The sequence below is a fragment of the Danio rerio genome, chromosome 10, assembly GCF_052040795.2.
Source record: "Danio rerio strain M-AB ecotype USA chromosome 10, GRCz13ab, whole genome shotgun sequence".
Lineage (NCBI taxonomy): Eukaryota > Metazoa > Chordata > Actinopteri > Cypriniformes > Danionidae > Danio > Danio rerio.
This window is the reverse complement of record NC_141030.1, coordinates 46813189-46839988: the sequence shown is the minus strand read 5'-3', so window position 1 is coordinate 46839988 and position 26800 is coordinate 46813189. Positions and strand designations below refer to the sequence as shown.

Below are 26800 nucleotides of genomic sequence, written 5' to 3'. Positions count from 1 at the left end.
GCCATGGTTTAAGTTGAAGGCATCTATAGATCCATTCATTTAGACACTGGCTGTTTCTGAAAATGCATTCTTAACCATTCGTGTATCCTTGTGTTCTCGTAATCACTGTTATTGTTAAGAATACAGTAGTATGCTGGTGTTTAACTGCATTGCTTTAATGCATTCTTGCATTGGGCTGCTTCAACAATCTTAATAAGTCGTGTTGGGCGTTTCTTTGCGTCAATCAATCACAACAGACTGAATCGTCGGACCAATCACTGCATATTTGCATCACGCAAATGGGTATTTAAAAAAAAAGAATCACTGAACAAATCATATGGGCGTCTCTGGGATAATTAGGTAAAAATAAATGCAGATTATAAGACGATGAAAGTGTTTTCAGATCTTCCATGCATATCAGAATGTTGTTGAAGACCCCAAAACCAAATCATGACCTTTATAATGCAAAATAGGGGCTCTTTAAATAATTTTAGGTTAAAATGCGTGAAACTTTTTTGGTAACTTGACAAGACGGTTCTCGCTTTCTTGGTATTGAGAAACCTCCACCCAGTTGCTTAGTTTGAAAATTAATCAAAAGTTTTTAATGAATTTCTAATTAAAAAAGGGAGTTGTCGCCACCTACTGGTATGGTATGATTTACAATAATATTTACTTATCCCCAATAGGCCAAAAAAAAACAACAACAACAGAAATAAACTCAGTCTCTGTTTTGTGTTTTGTGTCGTTGCAGTATTCTCCCAACATGACCATGAGTGTGTGAAGAGCTCTTCTGTTGGAGATCCAGCACTGCTTATGGATGTTCTGAAGCGCTGTAGCCTGAGCTCTTCTGCTCTCTGAAGATCAAGGGTCCAAGACTCTCCGTCCTCCTCTCTCCTTCTGCCGTTTCTTTCATTTCCAGAATCATCCTTTCAGCCGAAGCCGTCCAGATGATGAAACAACAACCTGTCTATATTTACCTACAGTTCTGTGCAAAAGTCTTAGGCCTCTAAAATTTTAACCTCCCAATTAAAGGTTTAAAGTGGGTTATTTCTATATTTTCCTGTAGCATGTCAGTTTCAAGGATTAATTTACATTCCCAAACATTATTTTTGTCATATAACTGTTAGATTATTTGCAGTCTTTCTGGAATGACATGAAGAAGCAGAACAAACTGAGACAAACTTAATCCAGAAGATCTTAGGCAACATCTCCAAGATACTTCAGACAATCGCCATAAAAAGCTGCGGTACTGTTTAAAGTTTTGGGCACTTGTGTAAAAAAGCTGTGAAATAAAGATGCTTTAAAAAATAATGCATAAATACATTTTATTAATCAATAAACTTATTTAGCATTTGATCTGAGCACACTTTGCATTTGAAACACTTGCTACTCTTGCCCAGAGTTTCTCAAGTAACTTTGCATGTGGGTTTTCTGAAGCATCTAGAGATATTTGCCAAGTTCTTCTCGGTTTGTTTTGCTTCTTCTTGTCATTCCAGACAGCCTGGATATAATCTCACAGCAGAAATACAATTAATGACAAAAATATTGTTGGAGTTTCCAAATAGAGGCCTCTTTTTTTAGTGACTGGCTTCTTGGACTTACCTCCACTTTACATTTGGAAAGAATTAGAAATGCCACCTCGGGGAACAATGCAAAATTTGATAAAATGTGGGATCCAGTTTTTTTTTTAAAGACTTTAAAGACTAGTAATGTTATTTAAGTTCTGAAGATTTGTAAGTTGTTGTTTTTTTCTCTCTTTACATCCATTGTGATCTCTTTTTGTAGGTCATATATGTCTTGTATGTGGCCGTTTTTCCTTGTTTCATGCTTTATTTAACATTTTGCACAGTTTGTTACACAATGGGGATTGTCTGTCTGTTCTCCGTCTCCAAAAACAATAATAAAAAAATGTTTGGAAATGTAAATTGATCTTTCAAACTGACATGCTAAAGACAAATATCAAAATAACCCAACTTTAAACCTTTTTAGGGGAAAATACTAGTGACTTGAGACTTTCAACCCAGGCTCATTGTTGATACGTACCCCTGTATACATTTCTGGAGAGCGCCAAATACGTCCCAGGAGATACATTTTTTTTGCAGTTTTTGTTTTTGTGAATCCACCAGAGGCCGCTGTGTACGCTTTTTCAGATCTCAAATTTGTCTTTCGAGTGCCATTTACGCCTATTGCTCACGCGCCAATCCACCAGAGGCCGCTGTGTACGCTTTTTCAGATCTCAAATTTCTCTTGCGAGTGCCATTCACGCCTATTGCTCACGCGCCAATCCACTAGAGGCCGCTGTCGACTGACTGACTCACCAACCGACCAATCCCCCCACTTTCCCCCTTATTTACACCCAACCAATAGTGTATTAAAAAGCACCGATTGACCCACCCACCCTCTTCCTTAAACCCAACCGACAGTGTTTTCAAAAGCAATCCAGAAAAAGAAAAGCCCTAGCCTGATTTTTCACCACGTTTTCAGATTTTACCACTTTCTCACCCTGTTATTTACTCGTTTCGTTTATTTTTTGCCTTTAGTTTTTACCTTCTTTCTGGAACCGTTCTTCGCCGGACTCGAACCTCCTTATCACAGTCAACTCCTCTCTGAATTTCAAGTTCACCGACATAAGTGGCGAGCCACTGGACAAACTGGTAAGAGCGGAAGAGCCACGCACATGGAGCTAAGTTTACAGGTGGTAGTGCGAAAAGAAACAGAAGCCATCAGCGGCGTCTGCCCTGTAGCATTCCTTTTAAAGACAAAATGCAGCATTTATGCCGCTCTGGCTACATAATTCACGCTCTCCAGAAATGTATACGGGGGTACATTTTCACAATGAGCCTGTGTTGAAGACTTCTGGACAGTACCGTATATCTCTGTGTATATATGTGGATGTGCATTCAAAGTTAAATGTGCATGATGTGTGTAAGAAAGGACACTTGCTGATTCTCCAACAAGCTTGAAAGACGACGGAACTGTTTTTCATATTAAATCATATTTTCTTTAAATATGATGTAAATCGACGGATGTAAACAGATGGATTTCAAGTTCCCAGCAGGCACACAACATCATAAGACGATAATATTAGGTTAGATTTAAGTCATAACGTCAGGTGACTAAAATTCAATGTCTAGCCAGCGCCTAAAGATAACGTTATTTTTGACGTCCAATAACGACATCAAATGACGTTGATATTTGGTTGATTTTAGGTTGTGTTGGAAAGTGACCAAAATCCAACGTCGAATCTTAAACCAATGCCATATTGATGTCAAATACTGACATTTATTCGTTAGGTATGGCAACCAAAATCCAACGTCTGATAGACATCATAGTGATAACATCCACACAACGTCAAGCTGTAACATCATTAGACGTTGATATTTGGTTGATTTTCGGTTGGATGTTGAACATTGATGTCTGTCTGATGTTGGGTTCTGACAGCCTGATCTCACGAGAAAACGTATTTTGCTTTTTGCCAGTTTAGTGACTAATTCATACGAATTCCTACGAGTTTAGTTGTACAAAATTGTACGACTTTAAAAAGGAGGCGTAGCACCTAACCCCACCCCTAAACCCAACCCTCATTGAGGGATGAGAAAATCGTACTAAATTGTACGAATTAGATTGTACGAATTCATACGAATTAGCCACTGAATCAAAAAGTTACGAATTGCCGTGAGATCGTGTTGGTTCTGACGTCAACCTGATTTTCATTTCCAAACAAACTGCAACATCATCATGACGTTGGGGTACAACATCAATCTGACGTCATGTTGACGTCCTGTGCCTGCTGCATAGGATAAAACTCATTTTTTTCAGTCAGCACACACTAATCGATACATAATCTGCTTTTTTGTTATCGATGAGATCGAAAAATGTGTTTGTAAATCCAGCTTTTATCGTTTGGTGTTGAATGCAGGTCTAATCAACACCCTGGAGCGTTTGTTTTTTATTTGTTTGATTGCTAGATTTCTTTTTCAGGAGGATGCCTATGAAGAACAGCCATTTCATCAGTCACTTCGGAAAATCCATCGTACGCAATTTTAACTTCGGGGATGCTTGAGGAACATCCTCTACAACTGAACTGAGAATTTGTGTCATGTTTTTGAAAATACTCCTTATTGACATACACAGATGCGACGTTTACTGCTCTTACATTGCGTTTTCTTTGTGAAAATCTTTGCATGTGAATATCGGAAATGAGGATGATTTTTTTGGGAAGCTAATGGATTTGGAGGAAGGCCACGCGGATGGGAGTTATAATTCTTTCATCTGTCATCCTAATAATCAACTTATTTATACAGCCGTTGTTATGTCACCCGGAGAAACTGTGATTTGCTTTGCTTTTTTATTTCAAGTGGAATTATTATTATTATTAATATTATTATTGCAAAATTTCTAAAATATAAATATATATATGTGTGAATTTTTTATAGCTTGGGGAACTGATTCATCTGAGTCTCTGTGAGTTATTTAAATCAATCCTGTACAATAACTGAGGTGTTTTTTGTGTTTATTTGTAATAACATTTGCCATTTTTTGCCCCAGATTATTGCCTGATTATGAGACCCTGTCGGTGTACAACACTTTCATTTGATTTTTTGATTTTGTGAAGTGTTTATTATTTTCTACCTTGTGTTGAATTTTGTAAATACACACACACAGAGAAGTTTTGGAAATACTGTACTGATATAAAGCTTCTCTTTGCTGTTTAACAGACTCTATTTTGCTTGATTATGAGTGATTTTATGTGTTATTTACATAAAAAGTACAAGTTGTTCACATTTGGCCGCATTATTTTTATGAGCGATGATGAAAGTTGGCCAAATGTCAATCTTAAAAACAATAACTAGTTATTGAAATAAACTACAGTGTAAATATGATGATAGTGACGTTCTTCTTCAATCCTCTTGGAGATTCGGCTCACGGCCTTAGGTAAGATCAAAATACATTTAAAATAGTATTCAACGATTTTATATTGACTACTGTATTTGATGAGTCTACATTTTTCCAATTGACTTCAATTCAATCCATGTTTTTTTTTTTTATATGGCGCTTTTCACAGTGTAGATTGTGTTAAAGCAGCTTAACATAGTTCTAGTAAAGTCCAGATTTTAGATTTTAAGTTCAGTTCAGTGTGGTGTAAGTTTCACTGCTGAAAGTTCAAGCACTGAAGAGCAACTCCAACGAAGCGCAGCTCCACAAGTCCCGGTCCAAGCATCCCAGTGTTGACAGTAGCGAGGAACAAAACTTCACCAGCTGACAAAGTAATGAAAAAAAACCTCAAGAGAAACCAGGCTCTGTTGGGCACAACCATTATTCTTCTGGCCAAACTTCCTGTGTGAAGCTGCAGTCTAGGCGGCGGAGGCTGGAGAAGCTGGACGTCCATCGTGGAGAAGCTGCAGGTGTGAGTAAGCCACCGGCGGGAGGTCAGGCTGGCCCACAGGATCAATGCAAGGACTCGTCTGGTCTTTCAGGAATCAGTCTCATTCCTCCATGACCACATCAGCTCGGGATACAGCCTGGTCCAGGATTATGGATACTTTGGGATCATCCTTTCTTGGATCACATCAATGGCGCTGCATAGTCTCTAGGGGCCTTGGGATGAGCATGATACTTAAAGTCAACATCGTTTCAACATTAGGTAGACAAACCAATTAGGTTGAAAATGTATGGATTCTATAACGCAGATCGACTGTAAATCAACATCAATTCAACATTGGTAAACAGTTGTATTGATTTCAGGTTAGATTTTAATGATGCCTGACGTTGTTTCAACATTACACCCATGAGCAAAATGGGGTTGAATCGATAACGGTGATCAACATTGATTTGATGTCATGAGAAACGTTGATTTTAGGTTGAAATTGTAATTTTGCTATCTGGGATATCACCTAGCGCAATACTGTTTTGTTTAACTATTATTATGTTGTTTTCGTATCGTTAACCTGATTACTAATCAGAATTTTGGCGCAGTTTTAAACTGTTTGAAGAATTGTTCTCTTAAGCTAAAATCATTTTATAATATTTAGATTTATTTTGTTCATAATGTTATAAATTGTTTTAGAATTTTGATTTAGTAAAGCACTGCATTGTATTTTATATTTTCTATAAATGGACAAAATCTGTCATATTAAAGAAAAATATCGTCTATATCCCTCCAGCTGATCATAAACAAGTTTAGAAAAAAGTTAATTTAACTAACAGGTATTGTTGCCAAATACTATTGACCTTATTCTAAAACGCGGAAGTGCGCCTGTTTTCGCGATTGTCTTAGAACTTCCGATTCAGTCGCCTATGGGAGAAATGACTAGGAATAATAAACGGCAGAAAATGGCCAAACTACTTGCTCAACAAACAAATGTTTGCATGACTACACAAACCAAGAAGCATAATATAATAAGAAAATATTAAATTGCAACATCAAGCAGTGTAACGAGCAGTTGTTAACGTCAAAAAATGAATGGAAGTGAATGTGACCGGAAGTCGCGAGACAAAAAGATTCAAATGGCAGCGCCCGCTCGACAGCTGAGAATAAGGTGATGGTTTTAAGCTGTTGCCAGGATTGTTAACTGTAGGCTACATATTGTGTAAAAATCATTCTATATAATTACTATTTAGTATTATTTTGTTCTTATAAATTGTTTTGTTATTCTGTAAAATACTGTCTTAAAGGACCAGAAGGAAATTAAAAGAAAAAAAAGATGGTATGGCCCATCCCTCTAGTTAAACAAACAAGTTTGTGAGCCAATCAGAATCTTATCTGCTTTAAAGACCGCAAACAAAATGTGCGCAAAACTACAGGGTAACAGACGTTGAATAAATTCTGTTGACATTAATATCAGCGTTATTGTTTGCCATTGATGTAGTTGTTGGACTTTTTTAATTGGCCTACCGCAGCGATGCGCCAACTAAACTCACAATAAAAAGCAATAGATGCAGCTCAGATTGCACTCCACCAGGTCTGCATCCAGACCCCTCTCGCTTTATGACCTGCTGACATAAAAAGTCAATAGGGTATATGCCGAAGCATGCTAATAGGACTTTTAATTTGCCAGTTACCTTTTTTATTTTTTTATTTAAACTTCAAATAACAAACAGGCATTTTCAATTTCTATTGTTAAACATATATAAGATTATATCCAAGCAGCATATAATAAACAAAACAGTACAAATAATAATAAATAAACCTTAAATAATACAAAAGAAAATACGTTACATTCAGGGGGGTCAGTCCATATAAGTTGACAAAAGTTTAAAGAACTTTAAGGCACAGTTTACTTTTACCTGTTTTATAGATTTATATAAAATGTTGAAATCATTTTTTAAATGCTTCGAAACAAGGAGAAACTTTAAGAAATCTACATTTGTGGATATAAAAAATTTGCTATAATCAACATATTATTACACAGAAATTCAGTTTCTTTGTTTTCCATAAAAATAGCAAATTTCACAATAGTCAAACGCAGGTATTACATTTTTTGTCATCAACCACTCATACAATCTGTCCCAAAATGATTTGATAATATAACAACAATAAAAAAGATGTTCCTGAGATCCAGTATCTTTCAAGCAGAAAATACAAGCATTACTGTCTAAATTAAATCTTATTCTAAGAAATTTGTTACATGGATAGATGTCATTAATTGTTTTGAAATGTACTTCTTTCCTTTTAGGTAACAAGGGAAATGACAGGTATCTTTTTCTAGCTTCAATGGTGTCCGCTTTAGAAAATCTCTCAAATAAAAAATTTGCCAGTAACCTGGGTTAATATTTTCCGGTGAACTGTATGCCAATGCAAAATCGGCGCGTTTAAGGTCAGTTTTCTTTAAAAAATCAGTGCTGGCTGATTGACATCCGATATAAAGTGGGTCTCAGATTGTACAAGAAGCACTGCATTAAAATGACATTTTTATCCTCCATGTCTTTATAATATGAGCATTTATTTCATCCCGGTGTATGGAGCTTCTGCGGTAGTCTGCTGATTCTGACGGGCGTGTGCGAGCAAACGGCTTTTTGTCTCATTTTACGCTTGAACAACTAAATGAATGCCAAAGTCTGTTTAACTGGTTGTATTTTAATAACATTACAACATCTATGCTGTAAAAGGAACCTTATAAAATGAAAAAGAACACATTAACATGTTACCGGAAGTTTATCAGTATGGGAAAAACACTAGCTCGTGGATTAAACGACGGACTGAGAAAAGTATAATGGTATGGCCCATATCGTTTGAGAGCCAATCAAAATCTTTCCTGCTTTAAAGACCGCGAAGGAAATGCGTCGAACTACAGAATAACACACCGCTCTGAATAAATTCCGTCGTCGTTAATATTAGATTTATTAATCGTAATTGGACTTTAAATTGGAGTACGGGTGTTTATAACCTTGTTCAGAGCATTTCCCATTAATTAAAACATTCATTGACAGAACAAAAGCAAAGCGCGCGCTCAAAATACTGAAAAATACGTTAAGCCGCCGTTTAGACTAATACCATAGCAATTCTGTTGACGTTAATATTAACTATATTAATCATCATTGATGAAATTGCATTTGTAATCGCGCCTGAAATAGGTCGTCGTTTAGACTACGTTGATGATCATTTTAGTGTCATATTTTGGACCTCCAGCCTCTCGCTTCTGCTATCAAATTATACATCAGCAGCTTTATGACCCGCAGACATAAAACAAGTCAATAAAACACACACGCTCGTCGATTACATCACAATCTATGTTGTGTAATGACGCAGGTGATGTGGAAATATGTGCTTCAGGTGTTTTGGTGCTGCAGACCGTCCAAGTTGGCCAGAGGTGAGGTGACCTGCTGCCACCGGCCCTAATAAGAGCTGGACAATACTGACCACTGCAACACTTGAGGATCCATCATGGACCAGAACTGCCCACCGACGGACGGGCACCGGAAGAACAGGAGCGGGTTCGGCTCGGTGGAGGTGCAGATGTGCCAGTCCATCCTGCCCTGCCATGCCAACCATCAGGGCGAGCTGGGCGCCGGGCAGCTGCTCAAGTGGATGGACACCACCGCCTGTCTAGCAGGTGAGTGACTGTATGTGGACGGGGCTCATGCAAAATGTGCGTCTTTGCTTCAATCAATTCGATTAATCTATATTTCTCTAGCGCTTTTACAAAGTAGATTGTGTCAAAGTAGCTTAACATAGAAGTTCTGGTAAATTAAAACTGCTTCAGTCCAGTTTTCAGAGTTGCGTCTAATGTAAATGTCACTGCAGAAATCCCAAACTTTCAGTGGGTTTTTTCTCTCCCTTTACTTTCCATTGACTCCGACTTGCAGGTCAAAATTGACCCAGTGATCATTTTAACAATAGAAAAACAACGTTTAGTGTTTGTTTGGTGACAAAGTTTTGTGACGTTTGCTAAAATGATGCCAAGATTATAAAAAAAACAATCATTTTTTGTTTTCATATTTTTATGAGAGCTGTACTCATTTAGGCTAGCTTCAGTATTACCATTTTTACACCACAAAAAGTACTAGCACACACACACTGGTACAGTACTGGTATAATAACCTTGAATAAAAAAATCACAGTATTGTGATGATTACTCCTACAAAATATGTTATTATTAAATGTCTGGGTAAAAAACTAATTTTTCCACCCATTGAACACAATATATTTTATTTTAAGAAACATTTAAAATATTTTAGACCAGTAGCTTTTGTTGTAGAGGTTAATTTTCCGCTGAAGATACTGTTGCTCTAACAACTAAATAAAATAGATGTAAAAAGCATGTAAAAAAAATAACTTACAAATACCTTAGAAACAGTTTAGCAGAATACTTTAGCAGTTTTAAAACCTTGACTTTTCCAAACCAAGGTAAGCCTTGAAACCGGTTATCGTCCCATGCCTAATACGCACAATAATTATTTTTAGTAAATAGTTTTCTTTATCTTGAACTTTGGTGATGTTTGACTGAAATGATCCCATTCATTCATTCATTCATTTTCTTTTCAGCTTAATACCTTTGTTAATCTGGGTCACCACAGCGGAATGAACCGCCAACTTATCCAGCACGTTTTTACGCAGCTCATGCCCTTCCAGCTGCAACCCATCTCTGGGAAACATCCACACACACTCATACACTACAGACAATTTAGCCTACCCAATTTACCTGTACCGCATGTCTTTGGACTGTGAGGGAAACCGGAGCACCCGGAGGAAACCCACGGAAATTCCAAAAATTTCCATAATATATATATATATATATATATATATATATATATATATATATATATATGTGTGTGTATGTGTGTGTGTGTGTGTGTGTGTGTGTGTGTGTGTGTGTGTGTGTGTGTATATAGCAGTAGGCTATTTTTAAAAAATTAAAAATCAGTAGGCTCAAACAAATGATCAAAACGTACACGGACCATTATGGTTTTAACAATAATAAAACTTTCTTTTCAGAAAAGTGTTCAGTTAAGCAATGTAATGACGCTTGCATGTAATGTCAAAATAAAGGTTGTTTCATTTAAAACATGCTAACAAAAAATAAATATAGCCTATAACCGCCCCTTATACAAGAAGTATGTCATCTTAATGAGGAAAATATGTCCTAACAAAATCTCGTTATCACAAGAAAATACCTTTTATAACGTTATTAAGTGGAAATAATAATAGCCTATAGTAGGCTAGCCTGTGTGTAGCAGCATTGCGTCGACCTTGCGTCAGCCTATCTGGTTTTGGAATATAAAAAAACAAGCCTTTATTCATTTTTGAATTTTGCTTTTTCGTTTTTCACCATGAAAAGGAAAAACGCCTCGTATTTCAATAGTCGTTTTTAAATAAATAAAAAAACGAATATTAAAAAAAATGGCACATTTTTTATTTTTTAGTATCTGAAGAAACACCAAATACCAAAAGAAACTCTGACCCTAAACAATAAAACAAACAAATAAAAGGTTATATTAAATTTGAAGTAACAATCTCTAAATCATTCTCAGATGGGATAGTGAACCAATTCAATGGTTACAATGGGCCAACTTTGGCCCGCAGGCCCTAGTTTGGGCATCTCTGCTGCATCCCTTTTAGACTTTACCATTGGCTGATTTGTCCCAGATAAGGAGGTCATCATACCCCAATAGCAGGACAAGCTACCCTCATTTTTGTGCTATGAAAACTTAAATGATTCTAGGGACAAATATCCTATGTTGTACATCCATTTAGATAAAAGTATTCTCCAAATTACACATTGATCTTCAATACGTTTCACAAACAAATACGGCGAGACTTTGACTGACCTGCCACAGTGATAAAAGTGTCAGTTTTCAAAACAACAATAAGCGTGTTATCGATCTGTCAGAGCCAGTGCAGATAAGCTAAAACACCTTTGGACTATGATCGGCGAAGGCAACTAGCATCCATCTACCTTTAACCCACAATACAGGAATCTGTTGGAAAAGGAGGTTTGAGGAAGGAGCACATGAATGATTTACACATGCATCCTCTCTGATGGGATCTCCATCTGTTTCTGCTCCAGTTCGACACATCAAATATAAATAATGGTCATTTGAACAGCATTTTTCAGCTTCCACATGCTGTAGCAGTGCATGTTATCAATCTCTTTTTTTCTTCCTTTAAGCTGAAAGACATGCAGGAATGGCGTGTGTTACGGCTTCAATGGACGATATCCAGTTTGAAGAGACTGTCAGGTATTATTTTGTGGCCATTATCATTTTAAGGGGTTTTATTATGCTTTTTTTAGAATAAACACCTCACTGATCATTTATTATTCCATGCAGTAGATTCCCCTTCTTTAGTGGAAGCATGTTTTAAACTTAAAATGCAAACGACTAACTAACTTTAAATGCAAATGAGCTGCTGCTTTTAAAACTGTAACTGCCTTTAGCTATAGCTTTACAGTTTTGGTTACTAACAAACATCATGAAACAAAACATCTGCATGTGTTTAGAAGTCTGGTCAGTTTAAACTCCTCACAGTAGCTATGTTTCCATCCAAAGATGCTAATTAATTACATTTCTAATTAATATTGCATGAAATATTTGCAAATAAAGCAGCATTTCTATCCAATAAGCCAAAGAGAAAAAAGAGCATCACTTTCTGATAAACTATAGACAAATAACAGACAGAAAAATGACGTTTTTTTTTTTTTTTTTTGCAGTAGGAGAAGCTTCGTTAGTCTTTTTACTTGTATAATAAATTACTTCCGCCTCAGAAGACAAATCACAATGACTTTATTGACTTTTGGAGGCGTGAGGCGCTCTTTGGGAGCACAGACAGATGCCCAAGACAGTTCTGGAGGGTATAATAATAGAAGAAGAATAATAATACTTAAGCAGTGTGATGACGGACTGATGCATAAGGCCTTTTACATTTGAAAAACAACATTTCAGATGTTTTACAATCTGCTGGAAATGCTGTAAAGTCCATTAATGCATCCCATCACACACATTTATATCATCACATGATCTCTTATAACAAAATCACAGACTTTTTAATGTGCATGCTGAAATTTATTCCTAAAAAGTGTTTCCATCGTAGTTTATGCACACTTTTTCTTATCGGATAAAAAGTTTAATCGAGTGCACAATTGAGTTTACTTAGTTTAACTCAATTGTGCACATATGGTTTCTAATGCACATCTTGGCATTTCCATCAAGCCTTTTAGAATAATCCAAAATGCACATAAAAATAGGTGGATGGAAACAGCTATTGACACACTCCTGTCAGTTATCCCTGTCAGTTCATCCAAAAATGAAAATTGCCTCATAATTTACTGCCAATTTGATTAGTCCTTCCAAACCACTGATCGAAAATAAAGATTTCTAAAGGTTTCGAAGCAAAAACACATGATGGCCCTATCGTACACCCAGTGCAATAAGGCGCAAGACGTGTATGGCACGATTTGCTGCTATTTTGAGGCCAGCGCAACTGTCATTTTCACGTTTTGTGCCATGTTGTATGAATAGCATATTGTTAGTTAGTTATGAGCCTATGCAGGTCCAAACGCTTACACATTGCTGAATACACACAGGATGTGCAGCAACACACAAACATCTTTACAGATGAAAACAATTAAAGGATTAAAGTGATACAAAAACAATTATTTTCTTCATAAATATAAACACCACTGCCTCCATGCCTTCACCTAATAATCGAATTCTTTATTAAATAATATGAAATGTTTGTTCTTGGTCTGATAAAGAGACTGTGAGAGAAAGCACACTGGTTATTAAATTAGAAAACGTGTACCTTGGTCTGTGCCAATAGCATAGTGGCAAGTGCATTGACACATGCACTCCGGTGCTCACAGCGACCTGAGTTCGATTCCCGCCTCAAAGTCCTATGCCGATCCTTCCCCTCTCTCTGCTCCCCACACTTTCCTGTCAATTCTTTCGACTGTATTATCGTATAAAGGTGAAAAAATAATATGAAAATAATAAAATAATGTGAAAAAAAATAATAATGAAGAAAATGTAAATCCAAGAAGCAATTGTTAATGGGTTAGTTTTTATGGAGAATTTATGCACTTTCTTAAGCTTCAAAATAAAAGCCAATATTCAACTACAGTATTGAAGAGCCAGGAAAAAAAATACTCCAGCTGTGTTTGTCTTGAGCAAAGAGAAAGATACAGCAAGGATGGCTTAAGGGGCAAGTAAATTATTAAGGGGTGAGGGGATTTTTGGATGAACTATTTCTTTAACATAACCACCTTGTTGCTCCTGAAATGACAGTTTTAGCAAGCAATCATTTTTTTAGTGACTTATCAGTAAATATCTTGTGTTTATGTGGTATATTTATCTGTTTTCATATCATATCTGTGTGTGTTTCAGGGTTGGGCAGGTCATCAGTATCAAATCCAGAGTGAACAGGGCTTTCAACACCAGCATGGAGGTAATACCAGATCAAACACATTTAGTGTGTTAATTATTAATGGAGAAACTGTAATGGATCTGTGTTTTTATCAGGTGGGCATCTATGTAACCGTACAGGAGGTGCTCAGCGGCGTGATGAAGAGAGTGTGTGTGGCCTTTTCTACATTTGTTGCAAAGCCAACAGGAACACAAAAGGTAATATCTCTGCGAAGTAAACACCCTATTGAGGCCACTTAAATCTGAGTTTCCACAATACTAAACAAAAACTGGGGTCAGTAAGATATTTCACTTTTTTTTTAACAAGTAAACTGTTTTACGTTTTCAACAACAATATGAAACAGCGCAAAGGTTTGTAACAGTGATGATGATACTCTATTAATGATAATAAACAGTGAAAATCAACATGTTCTGATGACTTTAGAAGGGTCATGTCCAGGGGCAGACCTAGGCCCAATCCCAATTCTATTTTTGTACCCCTTCCCCCTTCACCTTGGTCCTTAAAACCGAGTGTGAAGGGAAAGGGCTTCAAAATTTACCCCAAAGAACTGGGACAGCACTTCAGCATCTGCACATGTCATCGTATGTCATCGCGAGCTCCTGCTTCATATGAGATCACACCAAAACAACATTAACATTAAAGCAGGCACTATAAACAGCTCATTCCCAGCCACTACTCTATTCTGACAGGGTATTCGAGTGTTAGAATGTTGTGGGACTGCTATACAGGAGTTATGATTATGGATTATAGATTGCAAAATTTTGCAGTTTTTTTGTTTTAAGCATGACAGTGAATCATGAACGCGGTGATGAATATATTAAAACATGTTTGTTTGTTGTAAAAATTTGTAATAATGGCAAAAAAATACTAATTTGTGGATCTACTTACTTCCGGGTGTAACTATCTGCCGTTGTGGCTGGTGTGTTCTGGGAAACTTTCTCACGCCTTGGTTTCGAGTGTGGTCCAGAAAAATCTTTGTTCGAAGGGCTATTCACGCCTTCCCCTTAGCCCTACACCTTCAAGCTAAAGAGGATTGGGAGACCCCCACTCCTTGACATGAACGTGCAAAACGAGGGGTAGAGTTAAGGGCAAGGGCTACAGGGTAGAATTGGGATTGGGCCTTAGTGATTTGGGGGCCTTAAGCAATTCCAGGTATGGGGCTGTAGCATTTTTGAAAAATAGTCTGCTAAAAAAATAGGCTATTTAAATATAAATATATATAAAAAGTTAATTGAATAATTGAAATATATTTTATATATTTTAATATTTAAAGAAACTTTTATGTTCTTAATATAAAATTAAAAGTTTTTGTAAATTTGTTTTGTAATAAATTTACAAAAAAAAAAACAAGTTCACAAACTAACTATGATTAGATGATTTTAGCTCATCAAAGGTCACGCTAGACTGAGTAGGGGTGTCAAAATTAATTGTTTCTTCAGTATCGGTTCAGTAATAATCATAACCGGTTATTATGTTCTGACGTCATTTCTCTCCTATGCGCTCTGTCGTGAGGGAGGTGAGTGCGGGTTTTTACAACACTCCAGGGCCGGCCCATGGCATAGGCAGTAAAGGCAAATGTTAAGAGCGCTGTACATCCAGGGGGCGCCAGAAATAAGCGCGGTTCAGTTGGTTTTGTTTTCGATTTTCCTGACACATTCAGTGATAGACAGCAATAACTCAAAAACCTCTTACCCTATAAAGATCTAAAGTGTGTTTCCTACAAAAAGACAAAGCTTGTTATGTTTCACAGCTGTCTTTCTTTTCTTTTTTTTTCGCTCGACATTACGACCACTGCTCCGTTTAAGCCCTTGCAATCTGCGTTTAGCCATGCTGAGCGAAGCTCTCAGTATGTGACTGTCGGAAAAGTGCTTCTTTTTTTTTCTTTTCTTTTTTTTTGCTACGCTCAGCTTGAGGGTGTGCGCTTAAATGTGTGGGTGTGTGTGTTTGTTTGTGTGTTTAGTGCAGTCTATGTTTGTGTATGTGTGTGAATGAGAGACAGTGAGGTGCTGTGTGTCTGTATGTTTATACAGACAGCTTGTTATAGCCTCCCCCAAAAATATGTGGAAAGCATCGTCGATGCACCGAGATATCGAATTGAACCAAATCGATAGCATGATAATCGTAACCGAACCGAACCGTGGGACCAGTATAGGTTCACAACTCTAACTTTGAGCATGCAAAATTATGTAGTACGGCACTGCGAAAAAGGGGCAGGATTAAACAAGATGATTAGACATTTAAAAACGTAAGTGATTTTACATTTCTATCATGTTTTGATCTTTGAGGTCATGTTTTACCAAGCTTAAACTTTCCAACGCAGCGACTGCGAAACTTGTCACGCAATCTTGCATTTCCGATCTGTCGCATTCGCTTGCATCACAGTCTATGGGGCGAAAAGTGCAGTGTGACTTCTGCTTAAGAACTTGATTAGCTAGCCCAGGTGTGTCTGATTGGTGTTGGTACAGATGGAACATTCCATTCTTCATGGGGGGCTCCCGCTTTTGAAAAGAAGTAATAACGTTAAAATCTTAACAGTTATAGACAGATTTTACAAAATATGATAGAAAATTTATAAAAGAGCTATATGATTAATGTAGGCTTCTTGGCATTTTGGTTGGGGGCCCCCTAATTCCCCAGGACCCTAAGCGGCTGCTTACCTTGCTTTTTGGTTAAGTTCGCCCCTGGTCATGCCACAATGAAGACTGGAGTAATGAAATTCAATAATAAGGTATTCGTTTTCATAAAATGACATGGAATAAAATACTAATTCATAATTTTAAGGTGCATGGACAAATTTTAGGGTTAACTTTTTTTAGTAGTCTCATTCAGAAGCATTGTATTACTTTTAAACTATCATGCATTTCTGCTGTTTCGCACAAACATGGCAACATTTTAATATGAGATGTGTGTCAAATTTAAATTTAGGCTACTGTAACAAATGTGTGCATGTTCATATTATATGTATTCACATTTTTAAATTTCCTAAATATTCTCCGCTGCCTGTGTGTGCAGGTGTCTCTGAAGCCGCTGGACGTTCAGGGCTCAGTAGAGGAAATGCTGGAACATTCTCTGGCTTCTGAAAGACGACGACTCCGTCTCTATAATGAAGAGGCCTTCAATAACCTCATGAAAGACTATTACAACCTTCAAGACAAAGGTTAGCAGCACTGTACTTCAACTCCCCCTTTAAATTAGTGTAAACCGCCATCTAATTGCAGTTAGATTTTTCCCTAAGTTGTTTAGCCTACTTTTTAATGCAGTAATAGACATACTGTGGCTGGTCATTTTTAGACCCTTTAAGATGCAGTCGATCTAACTTGCTTTTCGGTTATTGAACTTAGAGTCTTCTAATTTATTTTTACAGTATACGCTCACCGGCCACTTTATTAGGTACACCTTACTAGTACCGGGTTGGACCCTCTTTTGCCTTTAGAACTGCTTTAATCCTTCGTGTAGATTCAGCAAGCTACTGGAAATATTCCTCAGAGATTTTGCTCCATGTTGACATGATAGCATCACACAGTTGCTGCAGATTTGTCGGCTACACATCCATGATGTGAATCTTCTGTTCCACCACATGCCAAAGGTGCTCTATTGGATTGAGATCTGGTGACTGTGGAGGCCATTTGAGTGCAGTGAACTCAATTTCATGTTCACAGTGGAGACACTGTGCTCATAAAGGGATGGACATGGTCAGCAACAATACTCAGGTAGACTGTGGCGTTGATGCTCAATTGGTACTAATGAGCCCAAAGTGTGGCAAGAAAATCTCCCCCACACCATTACACCACTACCACCAGCCTGAACCGCTGATACAAGGCAGGATGGATTCATGCTTTCATGTTGTTGATGCCAAATTCTGAACCGACCATCTGAATGTGTCAGCAGAAATGGAGACTCATCAGAGCAGGCAACGTTTCTCCAATCTTCTATTGTTCAGTTTTGGTGAGTCTGTGTGAATTGTAGCCTCAGTTTCCTGTTCTTAGCTGACAGGAGCGGCACCCGGTGTGGTCTTCTGCTGCTGTAGCCCATCCGCCTCAAGGTTGGACGTGTTGTGTGTTCAGAGATGCTCTTCTGCAGACCTCGGTTGTAACTGGCTGTAAATTTGAGTTACTGTTGTCTTTCTATCAGCTGGAACCAGTCTGGCCATTCTCCTCTGACCTCTGACATCAACAAGGCATTTGCGCCCACAGAACAGCCGCTCACTGGATATTTCCTCTTTTTTTAGACCATTCTCTGTAAACCCTAGAGATGGTTGTGCGTGAAATTCCCAGTAGATCAGCAGTTTCTGAAATACTCCGAGCAGCCCGTCTGGCACCAACAGCCATGTCACATTCAAAGTCACTTAAATCCCCTTTCTTCCCCATTCTGAACTGCAGCAGATTGTCTTGAACATGTCTAAATTCCTACATGCATTGAGTTGCTGCCATGTGATTGGTTGATTAGACATTTGAGTTAACATACAGTTGGACAGGTGTACCTAATAAAGTGGCCGGTAATATTGCATTATCAATTTGTAATATCAAGTTACCTTTCTCCCATCCTGTAAATAACAAATATGTAGGTTTTTAAACATGCTTATAAGGCCTCGTGCATGCATAATTATTGCATACTGCACATGTTGTATTTAAGCTTAAGCTGTTCCTGATTTTTTTTCCTACATTTAATTGTACAAATGTTTTTGATGAATCATGATTTATTCATGAAAAAAGTTGCATGTATGCATGCTTAGTAAATGTGACCCACTGTCTCTGGTGGAATGAACCAGTTGGTGCTGGTGGAGAGTGTGCTGAGCAGGATCTGTTGATGTTTCAGGATTGTACAGAGGGAAACCTGTGACACCTGCAGTGTCGACTGAGCTCACACGGGTCGAGAGCATCGAGTTGGTGCTGCCGCCACACGCTAATCACCATGGAAACACGTTTGGAGGGCAGATCATGGCCTGGATGGAGAATGTAGCTACAGTAGCAGCCAGGTATCAGATACACCTGCAAGATGCATCATTAGCTGCACAACAACCCCATCGCAAACCACACAAAACAACAATGCAACTTCCTGGGAAGCATTCAAAACATGCCATCAACTGCACAACAACACCTTTACAACACCCTAGAGACAAGTCAAAACATACTAGCAACCAAATACTAACCTCATGTCTATCTGTTGTTCTTGCTATCATACATGTGTTACATTTATTACAAAATAGCCAAGAAATACAACTGTTTATGATTGATTATTATAAATGATAATTCTGCAGGACTATGCAGTGTAGTTCTTAGCTCTTGGGTGTAATATATCTGCATTTTTTGTCTGTGTGTTTGTGTTCTCGCAGTCGTCTGTGTGGCTACTATCCTTCTCTCGGAGCTGTGGACATGTTTCGCTTCCGAGGGCCGTCATTTGTTGGTGACAGATTAGTGTTCAAAGCCATGGTCAATAACACCTTTCAGAACAGGTAAAGGAGCTACACACACCTGACTGACCTAGGGAGGCTTTGAGTTGGGCGATGGATGATTTTTATCATGATATTTTCTGGTATTTATTGCAATAATGATATTATTATTGACAGTAATCAATATGGGGTGAGGCAGTGGCGCAGTAGGTAGTGCTGTCGCCTCACAGCAAGAAGGTCGCTGGGTCACTGGTTCGAACCTCGGCTCAGTTGGCGTTTCTGTGTGGAGTTTGCATGTTCTCCCTGCCTTCGCGTGGGTTTCCTCCGGGTGCTCCGGTTTCCCCCACAGTCCAAAGACATGCGGTACAGGTGAATTGGGTAGGCTAAATTGTCCGTAGTGTATGAGTGTGTGTGTGAATGTTTCCCAGAGATGGGTTCTGGCTGGAAGGGCATCCGCTGCGTAAAAACTTGCTGGATAAGTTGGCGGTTCATTCCGCTGTGGCGACCCCGGATTAATAAAGGGACTAAGCGGACAAGAAAATGAATAATTGAGGAATCAATATGTATTCTCTGAGAGACAAAAACACCTGTATCCTTAGAGAAAAGTATTCATTTTCATATATACTGTATATTGTAAATATGGTTGTCAATGGCTCGACAGCACTCATTTGAACACATTGTTCTCCATTGTTCAGTGTGGAGGTGGGTGTGCGGGTGGAGGCGTATAACTGTGAGGAGTGGAATGAGGGAACTCCGCGACACATCAACAGCGCCTCCATGATGTACTACATCCCAGAGCGGGATGGTGAGAGACGCATGCTTCCTGACGTCACCTACACAACACTTGTGAGTTATTGCATTCACATTTTACATTACCATGTAGTCATTTAGCAGACACTTTTGTCCAGAGCGACTTACAATTGAGGAGGCATTCAGCGATTCAACAAGAAGAGGCGATACACACGACAAGTGCTGGCAGCTAGCTCTCTGCAACTCTCACATAATCGCTCACTGAAGCTAAGCAGAGCTGCAACCTGTCAGTACCTGAATGGGAGACCACATGGGAAAGCTACGTTGCTGCCAGAAGTGGTGTTAGTGAGGCCAGCAGGGGGCGCCCAACCTGTGGTCTGTAAGGGTCCTAACGTCCCAGTATATTGATGAGGAGTTTATACTGTGGGTGCTGTTGTTCGGTTAAACTGAGGTTCTGACTCTCTGTGGTCATTAAAAATCTCCAGATGTCCTTTGAAAAAGAGTAGGGGTTTAACCCAGGCATCCAAACTTGCGTACTGGCCTCTGTCCATCATGGCCTCCTAACCATCCCCATATCATAATTGGCTTCATCACTCTGTCTCTTCTCCACCAACCATCATATGTGGCATGCAGTCTGGTGCAATAAGGCTGCTGTCGAGTCATCCAGGTGGTTCAAATATACATGCATAAACCAGCAAGAAATAGACACATTAATAGTAGCGTTTATTTTTTAGGATGGAGAAAGACGCTTTATTGGTGCTATCGTAAGGAAGAGGATTCGCATGGCCAGGTTTGTTTTATATAAAATATATACTAGACATTTTGTGGCATAAATTATTTTAAATACACATTCATTACAGGAAACATACTAAATTTATATATTATTGTATATATTTTTCCTAGAAAACATATTTTGTACTCAAGAGACGAGGGACCGGTTTCTGTGCCCTGGGACAGAAGTAATCAGGTACTTATTTTTTATTATTACCTATTTAAAGAAATAGATATAGTGTACTCAGGCTTCCCACGCTTCTTGAATTTCAGACTTTTGGATTGAGGGCTGAAAGTACTTAAAAACAAACAAAAAAAGAGAGAAAAGTGCTGGAATTAAATTTGAAATAAAATATTCCGGTTTTATTTTAACACTTGTACTCAATTGTCAAAAACAAAATGATTTAAATTTAAATCTTTTACAATAACACTGAAAAATAATGCACATTTGATCAATATTTAAATGTCACAAGTATTGAATTCAAATAATTTTATTAAGGTCCTTTGAACGTAAGTTGTTAAAACTGCCAAAATTACTGATGTTTTTAACCAAAATATTAAGTGTAAGTAAAATGTTAAGTACAGTAACCTTTTACACTGGGTGTGAATTACAAATGTGCTCGATTTTAAAATAAAATAAAAGGTTTCTGTGTGGAGTTTGCATGTTCTCCCTGTGTTGGCGTGGGTTTCCTCCGGGTGCTCCAGTTTCCCCCACAGTCCAAACACATGCGCTATAGGGGAATTGGATGTAAATGAAATAAATTGTCCGTAGTGTATGAGTGTGTGAATGTGAGAGTGTATGGGTATTTCCCAGTACTGGGTTGTGGCTGGAAGGGCATCCTCTGTGTGGAACATGTGCCAGAATAGTTGGTGGTTCATTCTGCTGTGGCGACCCCGAATAATCAGGGTCTGAGCCAAAGGAAAATTAATGAATAAATGTAATTAAACTTATTAAAATTAAATTTAATCTATATAAAAGTCCTTTTTCATACTTAAACTGTTAAAAATATGCAACAAAAAGTAAGTTTATCCACAACCAGACACATAATAGTTTAAATTCCATAGTATATATTAAAAACTAGTGTAAAAATGCTCAACTATAATAACCTAAAAGGGATAGTGCACCCAAAATGGAAAATTCTGTCATAATTGACCCATCCTTAACTTGATCCAAACCTTGTAAGTTTCATTCTTCTGTTAAACACAAAATAAGATTTTTGGAAAAATGTTGAAAACCTGTAACCATTGACTTCCATAGCATTTGTTTTCCTACTATAGAAGTCAGTGGTTACAGGACTTCAGCTTTCTTCCAACTATCTTCATTTGTGTTCCACAGAATAAAATAAAGGTTTGGAAACACTTAAGAGTGTGTAAACTGAGTGCAAATTTACATTTTTGGGTGAACTATCCCTTTAAGCAGAACTAATGTTGTGTGTAACATCTCTGCCCTCTGCAGGTGTATTTGGGGTACAACAATGTGGCAGCTCTCACCGTGATAGCTGGACAACGGGACTGGGAGCCCAATAACATCACTGATAAGGTCATAACCATATAACATTTTATATATAAACTAAATTATATAATGTGCTGAATTAGCTGTGTGTGTGACTGGCAGATGGGACTCTATGTGCACGAGGAGGCAGATAAGCTGTGTTTAAAAGTCGAGATGCAGGCCAAAACCACGGCTTTTCATGCTTTCTCCATGCTCGCCGACCTGCAGCTACGGCCACAGTGGGACAAAAACTACCTGTAGGAGAACAAGAGATTGCGGTTTATGAGTGCAAAAACACTTCAAATTGAGTTTCTCACCATCTGAACTTTCTCCAGGAGCTGTGATGAGGTGGAGAAAGCAGACGAGGAGGAGACCATCTATCATGTTAAATGTGCTACAGTTAATGGAGGCAAATGTCGGGATTTTGTGTACCTGCTGTCTAAAAGGCAGCCCTGCAAAGATGGGTAGGTTTCACTAATGCACTTTTAACAATTTCTCAGTGCTTGCAGGGTTTCTGTGAGGTTTTAAAAAGTTTTAAATTCACTGAAATGTTGTCTTGTAGGTCTTAAATCCTTTTAAACATGTCTTAAGTTTCCTCTGTCCATAGCCCCTTTCACACATACAGACCTTTCCGGAAAATTACCGGCAATTTTTCGGAAAGGTTGTATGTGTGTACAGGCCCTTCTTGAAAATACTGGTAAATTCGTTCTGGCTATTTTCCGGAAAGAGAAGTTGTAATATTACCGGCAATTTGCCGGAATGCTGCGCTGTGTGAAGGCAGAAGGAATATTTCCGGAATAAGCGCGTGCACGTCTAGAACGTGCTGACGTAAGACTTCTGCTTTAGCCAATCACAACAGTCAGACGCATTTACGTCCGCGCGGTTTGTGAGAATAAAAGCCTTTGAATATTTTTCCAGACACATTTAGCTGCTAGAAGTTAGTCAGATAACGTTTATATGTTCTCCTTAATGCCAACTGTGCAAATAATAATCGATAAGATGCTTATGATAAGCCGTTGTTTGTTTACCTTCAAGCTTTGCGTGTGCCCGTGAAACAGCCTGTGAGCGCCAGCACACACACATATCATGTACATCTCGACATGCGAATATGATCCTGTGAAAGTTGTTTACAATATTGATCATCAAAAGAGTTTGTAATTTAGTCAAATGTTTACAAATACAAGCGCAGCCGTTTAAAGCTCATTTGTGGTGAATGATGTCAGAATTTACCGGTATTTTGGAATGGATGTGTGAATGCTCTTTTCCGGAAAAATTCCGTAACGTCCTCGCCTGTGTGAACAGTGCTTTTTTGTATATACCGGTAAAGTCGTTCCGTAAATTTTCCGGATATTTACCGGTATCACTGTGTGAAAGGGGCTCATGTCTCTAATCACCAATAATCCATCTTAAAAAGCCTTGAACCAAACTCTACTCACCAATGTGTTGTTTTGTTTTTGAAGAAAATATATGTTAAAAATGTGCATGTATATAGCACAACACATGGACATGAGCTCAGTCATTTTTGGTGATGAAATATGTATCGCCCATACATGAAAACCAATTCTAGCAACATTTTAGCTGATAATGTGACACCTCGATCTCTACTAGAGGTGTCAGTGTCAGTATGGTTAATAAAATACTATAGTATTGTAACCAGATGACTTTTGTCAGTGTTAACGATTTAGCAGAGGGTAAATGAAGTGACTTACAATCAGGAGAACAATTATATTTTATTTCACAAGTTGTAGTATAAAAAAACAGATACAAATAGTCTCCATCCATCAAGAAAATGAATGAATGAATAAAACTTTACGCCATTACAAACATTCTCTCGCGCACCCTAGTTTGTGAACCGCTGATATATAGTATAATATTTAAACATTCATTCATTTTCTTGTCGGCTTAGTCCCTTTATTAATCCGGGGTCGCCACAGCGGAATGAACCGCCAACTTATCCAGCATGTTTTTACGCAGCGGATACCCTTCCAGCCACAAGCCATCCCTGTGAAACATCCATTCACATTCATACACTACGGACAATTTAACCTACCCAATTTACCTGTACCACATGTCTTTGGACTGTGGGGGAAACCCATGTGAATGCAGAGAAAAAATGCAAACTCCACACAGAAACGCCAACTGAACCAGCCGAGGTTTGAACCAGCGACCTTCTTGCTGTGAGGCGACAGCACTACCTACTGCGCCACTGCGTCACCCCTAATATATAAACATTGTTGAAATATTTATACCCACTGTGTGTTGTATACATGATAATACAATAGTATGTTTGTTTTCAGTAATCAGCAAATGAATGAAAGCTGTTGGAATAGGAGTTGTTGGAAAGTATGTATAATGTGTCATTTATAAGGTCTGTGTTAAAGCTTATAATACTGCGACACCAATTCAATCCTTTCCAATAGCAAAATTATTAACTATAAGGAAAGTTCTAAGTTGGATCCACTGTTGGACGTTGTTGCCATATGGCATCATAAAGTACTTTAAAAAAAAAAATTCTCCAAATGTTTTTACAGCACTTCAAGTTAAGCCATTCTAAGAAAAGAAAAAAAAGTCAATATTTTTTAAATTGATCTATCATAATGCTTGCAGTAGAGCAGGGGTGGCCAACCCAGTTCCTGGAGAGCCACCTTCCTGCAGATTTCAGTTGCTACCCATATCAAACACACCTGAACCAATTAATTAGGACCTGAACACCACGTGATAATTACAGACAGGTGTGTTTGATATGGGTTGCAACTGAAATCTGCAGGAAGGTGGCTCTCCAGGAACAGGGTTGGCCACCCCTGCAGTAGAGGGTTAAAATACGTGGCACAGAAATAACTTTGGATGAGGCAAATAAACCTCTTTTCTACACAGCCATAAGAAAAAAATCCTTAGTGTTTAGTGCTGTGAAGGTTTGACAATTAATTTATAAAAACGTTTTAAATTTGACTTTGTGAAACCTGCAGAAACCCTGTGCTTGGATTGTTTTCTCTTAACACGTCAGCACATTTAAGTTGTCTGATTTTACATTCAAAAGGCACTCAAAAAAAACCCGGAAAAGTAAATGTACCAATTGGATTTGATGTGATTTTTGACTGTTCCCTAGTAGCAAAGAATTCTGGCCCAGATTTGGCAAAAAGCTGGCACAGCTGCCATTTATCCGGCACTGCCATACAGCATGTGGGCCAAACATGGCCCGGGTTTGGCAGAGGTGGCACCAAGACTGGCCAGATGAAAAACGTAGTATTTGGCCCAGATTTAAAAACTTGATAAGTGGGCCATGTGAGTTTGGCCAGACTTGACCCACATTTAAAATACACTAAAATAATTTTTGAGTAAAGAAAAAAAATTCTACCTATCAGGTCACTTTGAGAAAAAGCGTGCCCATAGTGTGCCTAAAGCGCATCACTCCATGGGTTTATCAATTTCATTGCAATCGTGACACACCAACCTATCTGACCCAGTTCAGGCCCAGTTATGAGTTATTAACTTGGCTGAGACTTGGCCCAGATATGGTCTGTGTTTGGCCCTTGTGTGGAAGCCAGATTTGGTCCAGTCATGTACCGTAATTCACTGCGGCATGTGGGCCAAGCAAAACCTGATTGTGTGGGCCAGAGCTGGGCCAGAGAAATTTTGCTATGTGGGTTGTAGCTGTCAGTAAGTCATTTTTACTTCAAAGTGGGGTTTGAAAAAGTGATGCAAGTAATGAGAAATAAATCTGCAAATGTATTTTAATTATCTCAGAGACCCGTATGTGGTAGCACTGCGGTCCGTCACGCTGGCAGCTGTCCCGCCTGAAGAGAACTGCATTCGGAGTGAAGCCAAATGTATAGGATTCCTCATTCAGGAAACCAGTGTTTCAACCTGCAAGGTACAAACTGAGACCCTGTCCACATCCACATGAACACGGGTGTTTTCACAATAGTTTTTTTTCTATGCTCTTTGGCCGTTTGTCTGCATGTAAATGCAGTATTAGGTGGCTAAAACCAAAACTTTCTTAAAGCATCAGCCAGGGTTGAGATTTTTTTCTCACACTTGCAGCTTGTCATGTGGACAGAGAGTTTTTTTTTTTTTTTTGTTAAAAAGGCGAGGAAAACAAAATAACTGTGTATGTGTGGACATGATAAAAGGTTAAAGCAGTTCTGTTCATTTCTGGCTGCTCTTCTAGGTGTCCTACTACAACCAGGTGACCTCTGGAATTCTGCCGTATGTGGAGGGAAACTTAGCTGGCTGGTCCAGATCTATGGAGGAAACGGCAATGTCCTGCATCACGTATCTGGAGAGAGATGTGCTGACCACACCATTCTAACACACAATAATATCATACCCTGCTGAAAAGGACATCAACAACTCATACAGTGTAAATAATTATGACAAATAAGTCAGGACTACATCCATATGAGGGTAAAACTAGTAGCATAAATATTTAAGGTTTAAAAGAGCCAGGACATTTTTCAATGTATTTCCTAAAACGTTTTTCTTCTGAAGAAAGTCTTATTTCTTTTAGTTCTGCATAAATAAAACAATTTAAATAAAAATGTAAACACTAATAGAGCTA

At 38.3% G+C, this 26800-nt stretch overlaps 2 protein-coding genes and 1 long non-coding RNA gene across 11 annotated transcripts in view; 2 read left to right on the top strand and 1 right to left on the bottom strand.

Annotated features, from left to right (window-relative positions):
* The window catches only part of ssbp2b (single stranded DNA binding protein 2b), a 102224-nt gene extending 97362 nt beyond the window's left edge, over positions 1–4862 (top strand). The window contains exon 17 of one of the 2 annotated variants that reach the window (XM_087271470.1): positions 731–4862. In XM_087271470.1, coding sequence (XP_087127596.1) covers positions 731–760 — 30 coding nt within the window. In that variant the 3' untranslated portion in view covers positions 761–4862. The remainder of the gene's footprint in view (positions 1–730) is intronic. The other variant, XM_087271471.1, reaches the window with a different exon arrangement.
* On the bottom strand, positions 4567–8285 carry LOC147842202 (uncharacterized). The gene is made up of 2 exons (XR_015501631.1): positions 6506–8285; positions 4567–6216 (listed from the first exon to the last, which is right to left on the bottom strand). It is a non-coding gene; the product is annotated as an uncharacterized LOC147842202 (long non-coding RNA).
* acot12 (acyl-CoA thioesterase 12) lies at positions 4789–26800 on the top strand. Of its 8 annotated transcripts, XM_087271394.1 has the most exons (18): positions 4789–4914; positions 5050–5246; positions 5327–5623; positions 8753–9032; positions 11589–11658; positions 13801–13861; positions 13936–14037; positions 16853–16997; positions 18656–18815; positions 19173–19292; positions 19925–20075; positions 20714–20769; positions 20883–20946; positions 22207–22290; positions 22366–22499; positions 22578–22706; positions 25987–26113; positions 26411–26800. In XM_087271394.1, exons 4-18 carry the CDS (start codon positions 8864–8866, stop codon positions 26549–26551), a joined length of 1713 nt encoding a protein of 570 aa, XP_087127520.1. In that variant the 5' UTR covers positions 4789–4914; positions 5050–5246; positions 5327–5623; positions 8753–8863; the 3' UTR covers positions 26552–26800. The 8 variants fall into 8 exon arrangements, 7 of the variants coding, with proteins under 7 accessions (XP_087127520.1, XP_087127519.1, XP_087127517.1 ...); XM_087271393.1 differs by lacking the exons at positions 4789–4914; positions 5050–5246; positions 5327–5623 and adding an exon at positions 7589–7674; XM_087271391.1 differs by lacking the exons at positions 4789–4914; positions 5050–5246; positions 5327–5623 and adding an exon at positions 7734–7796.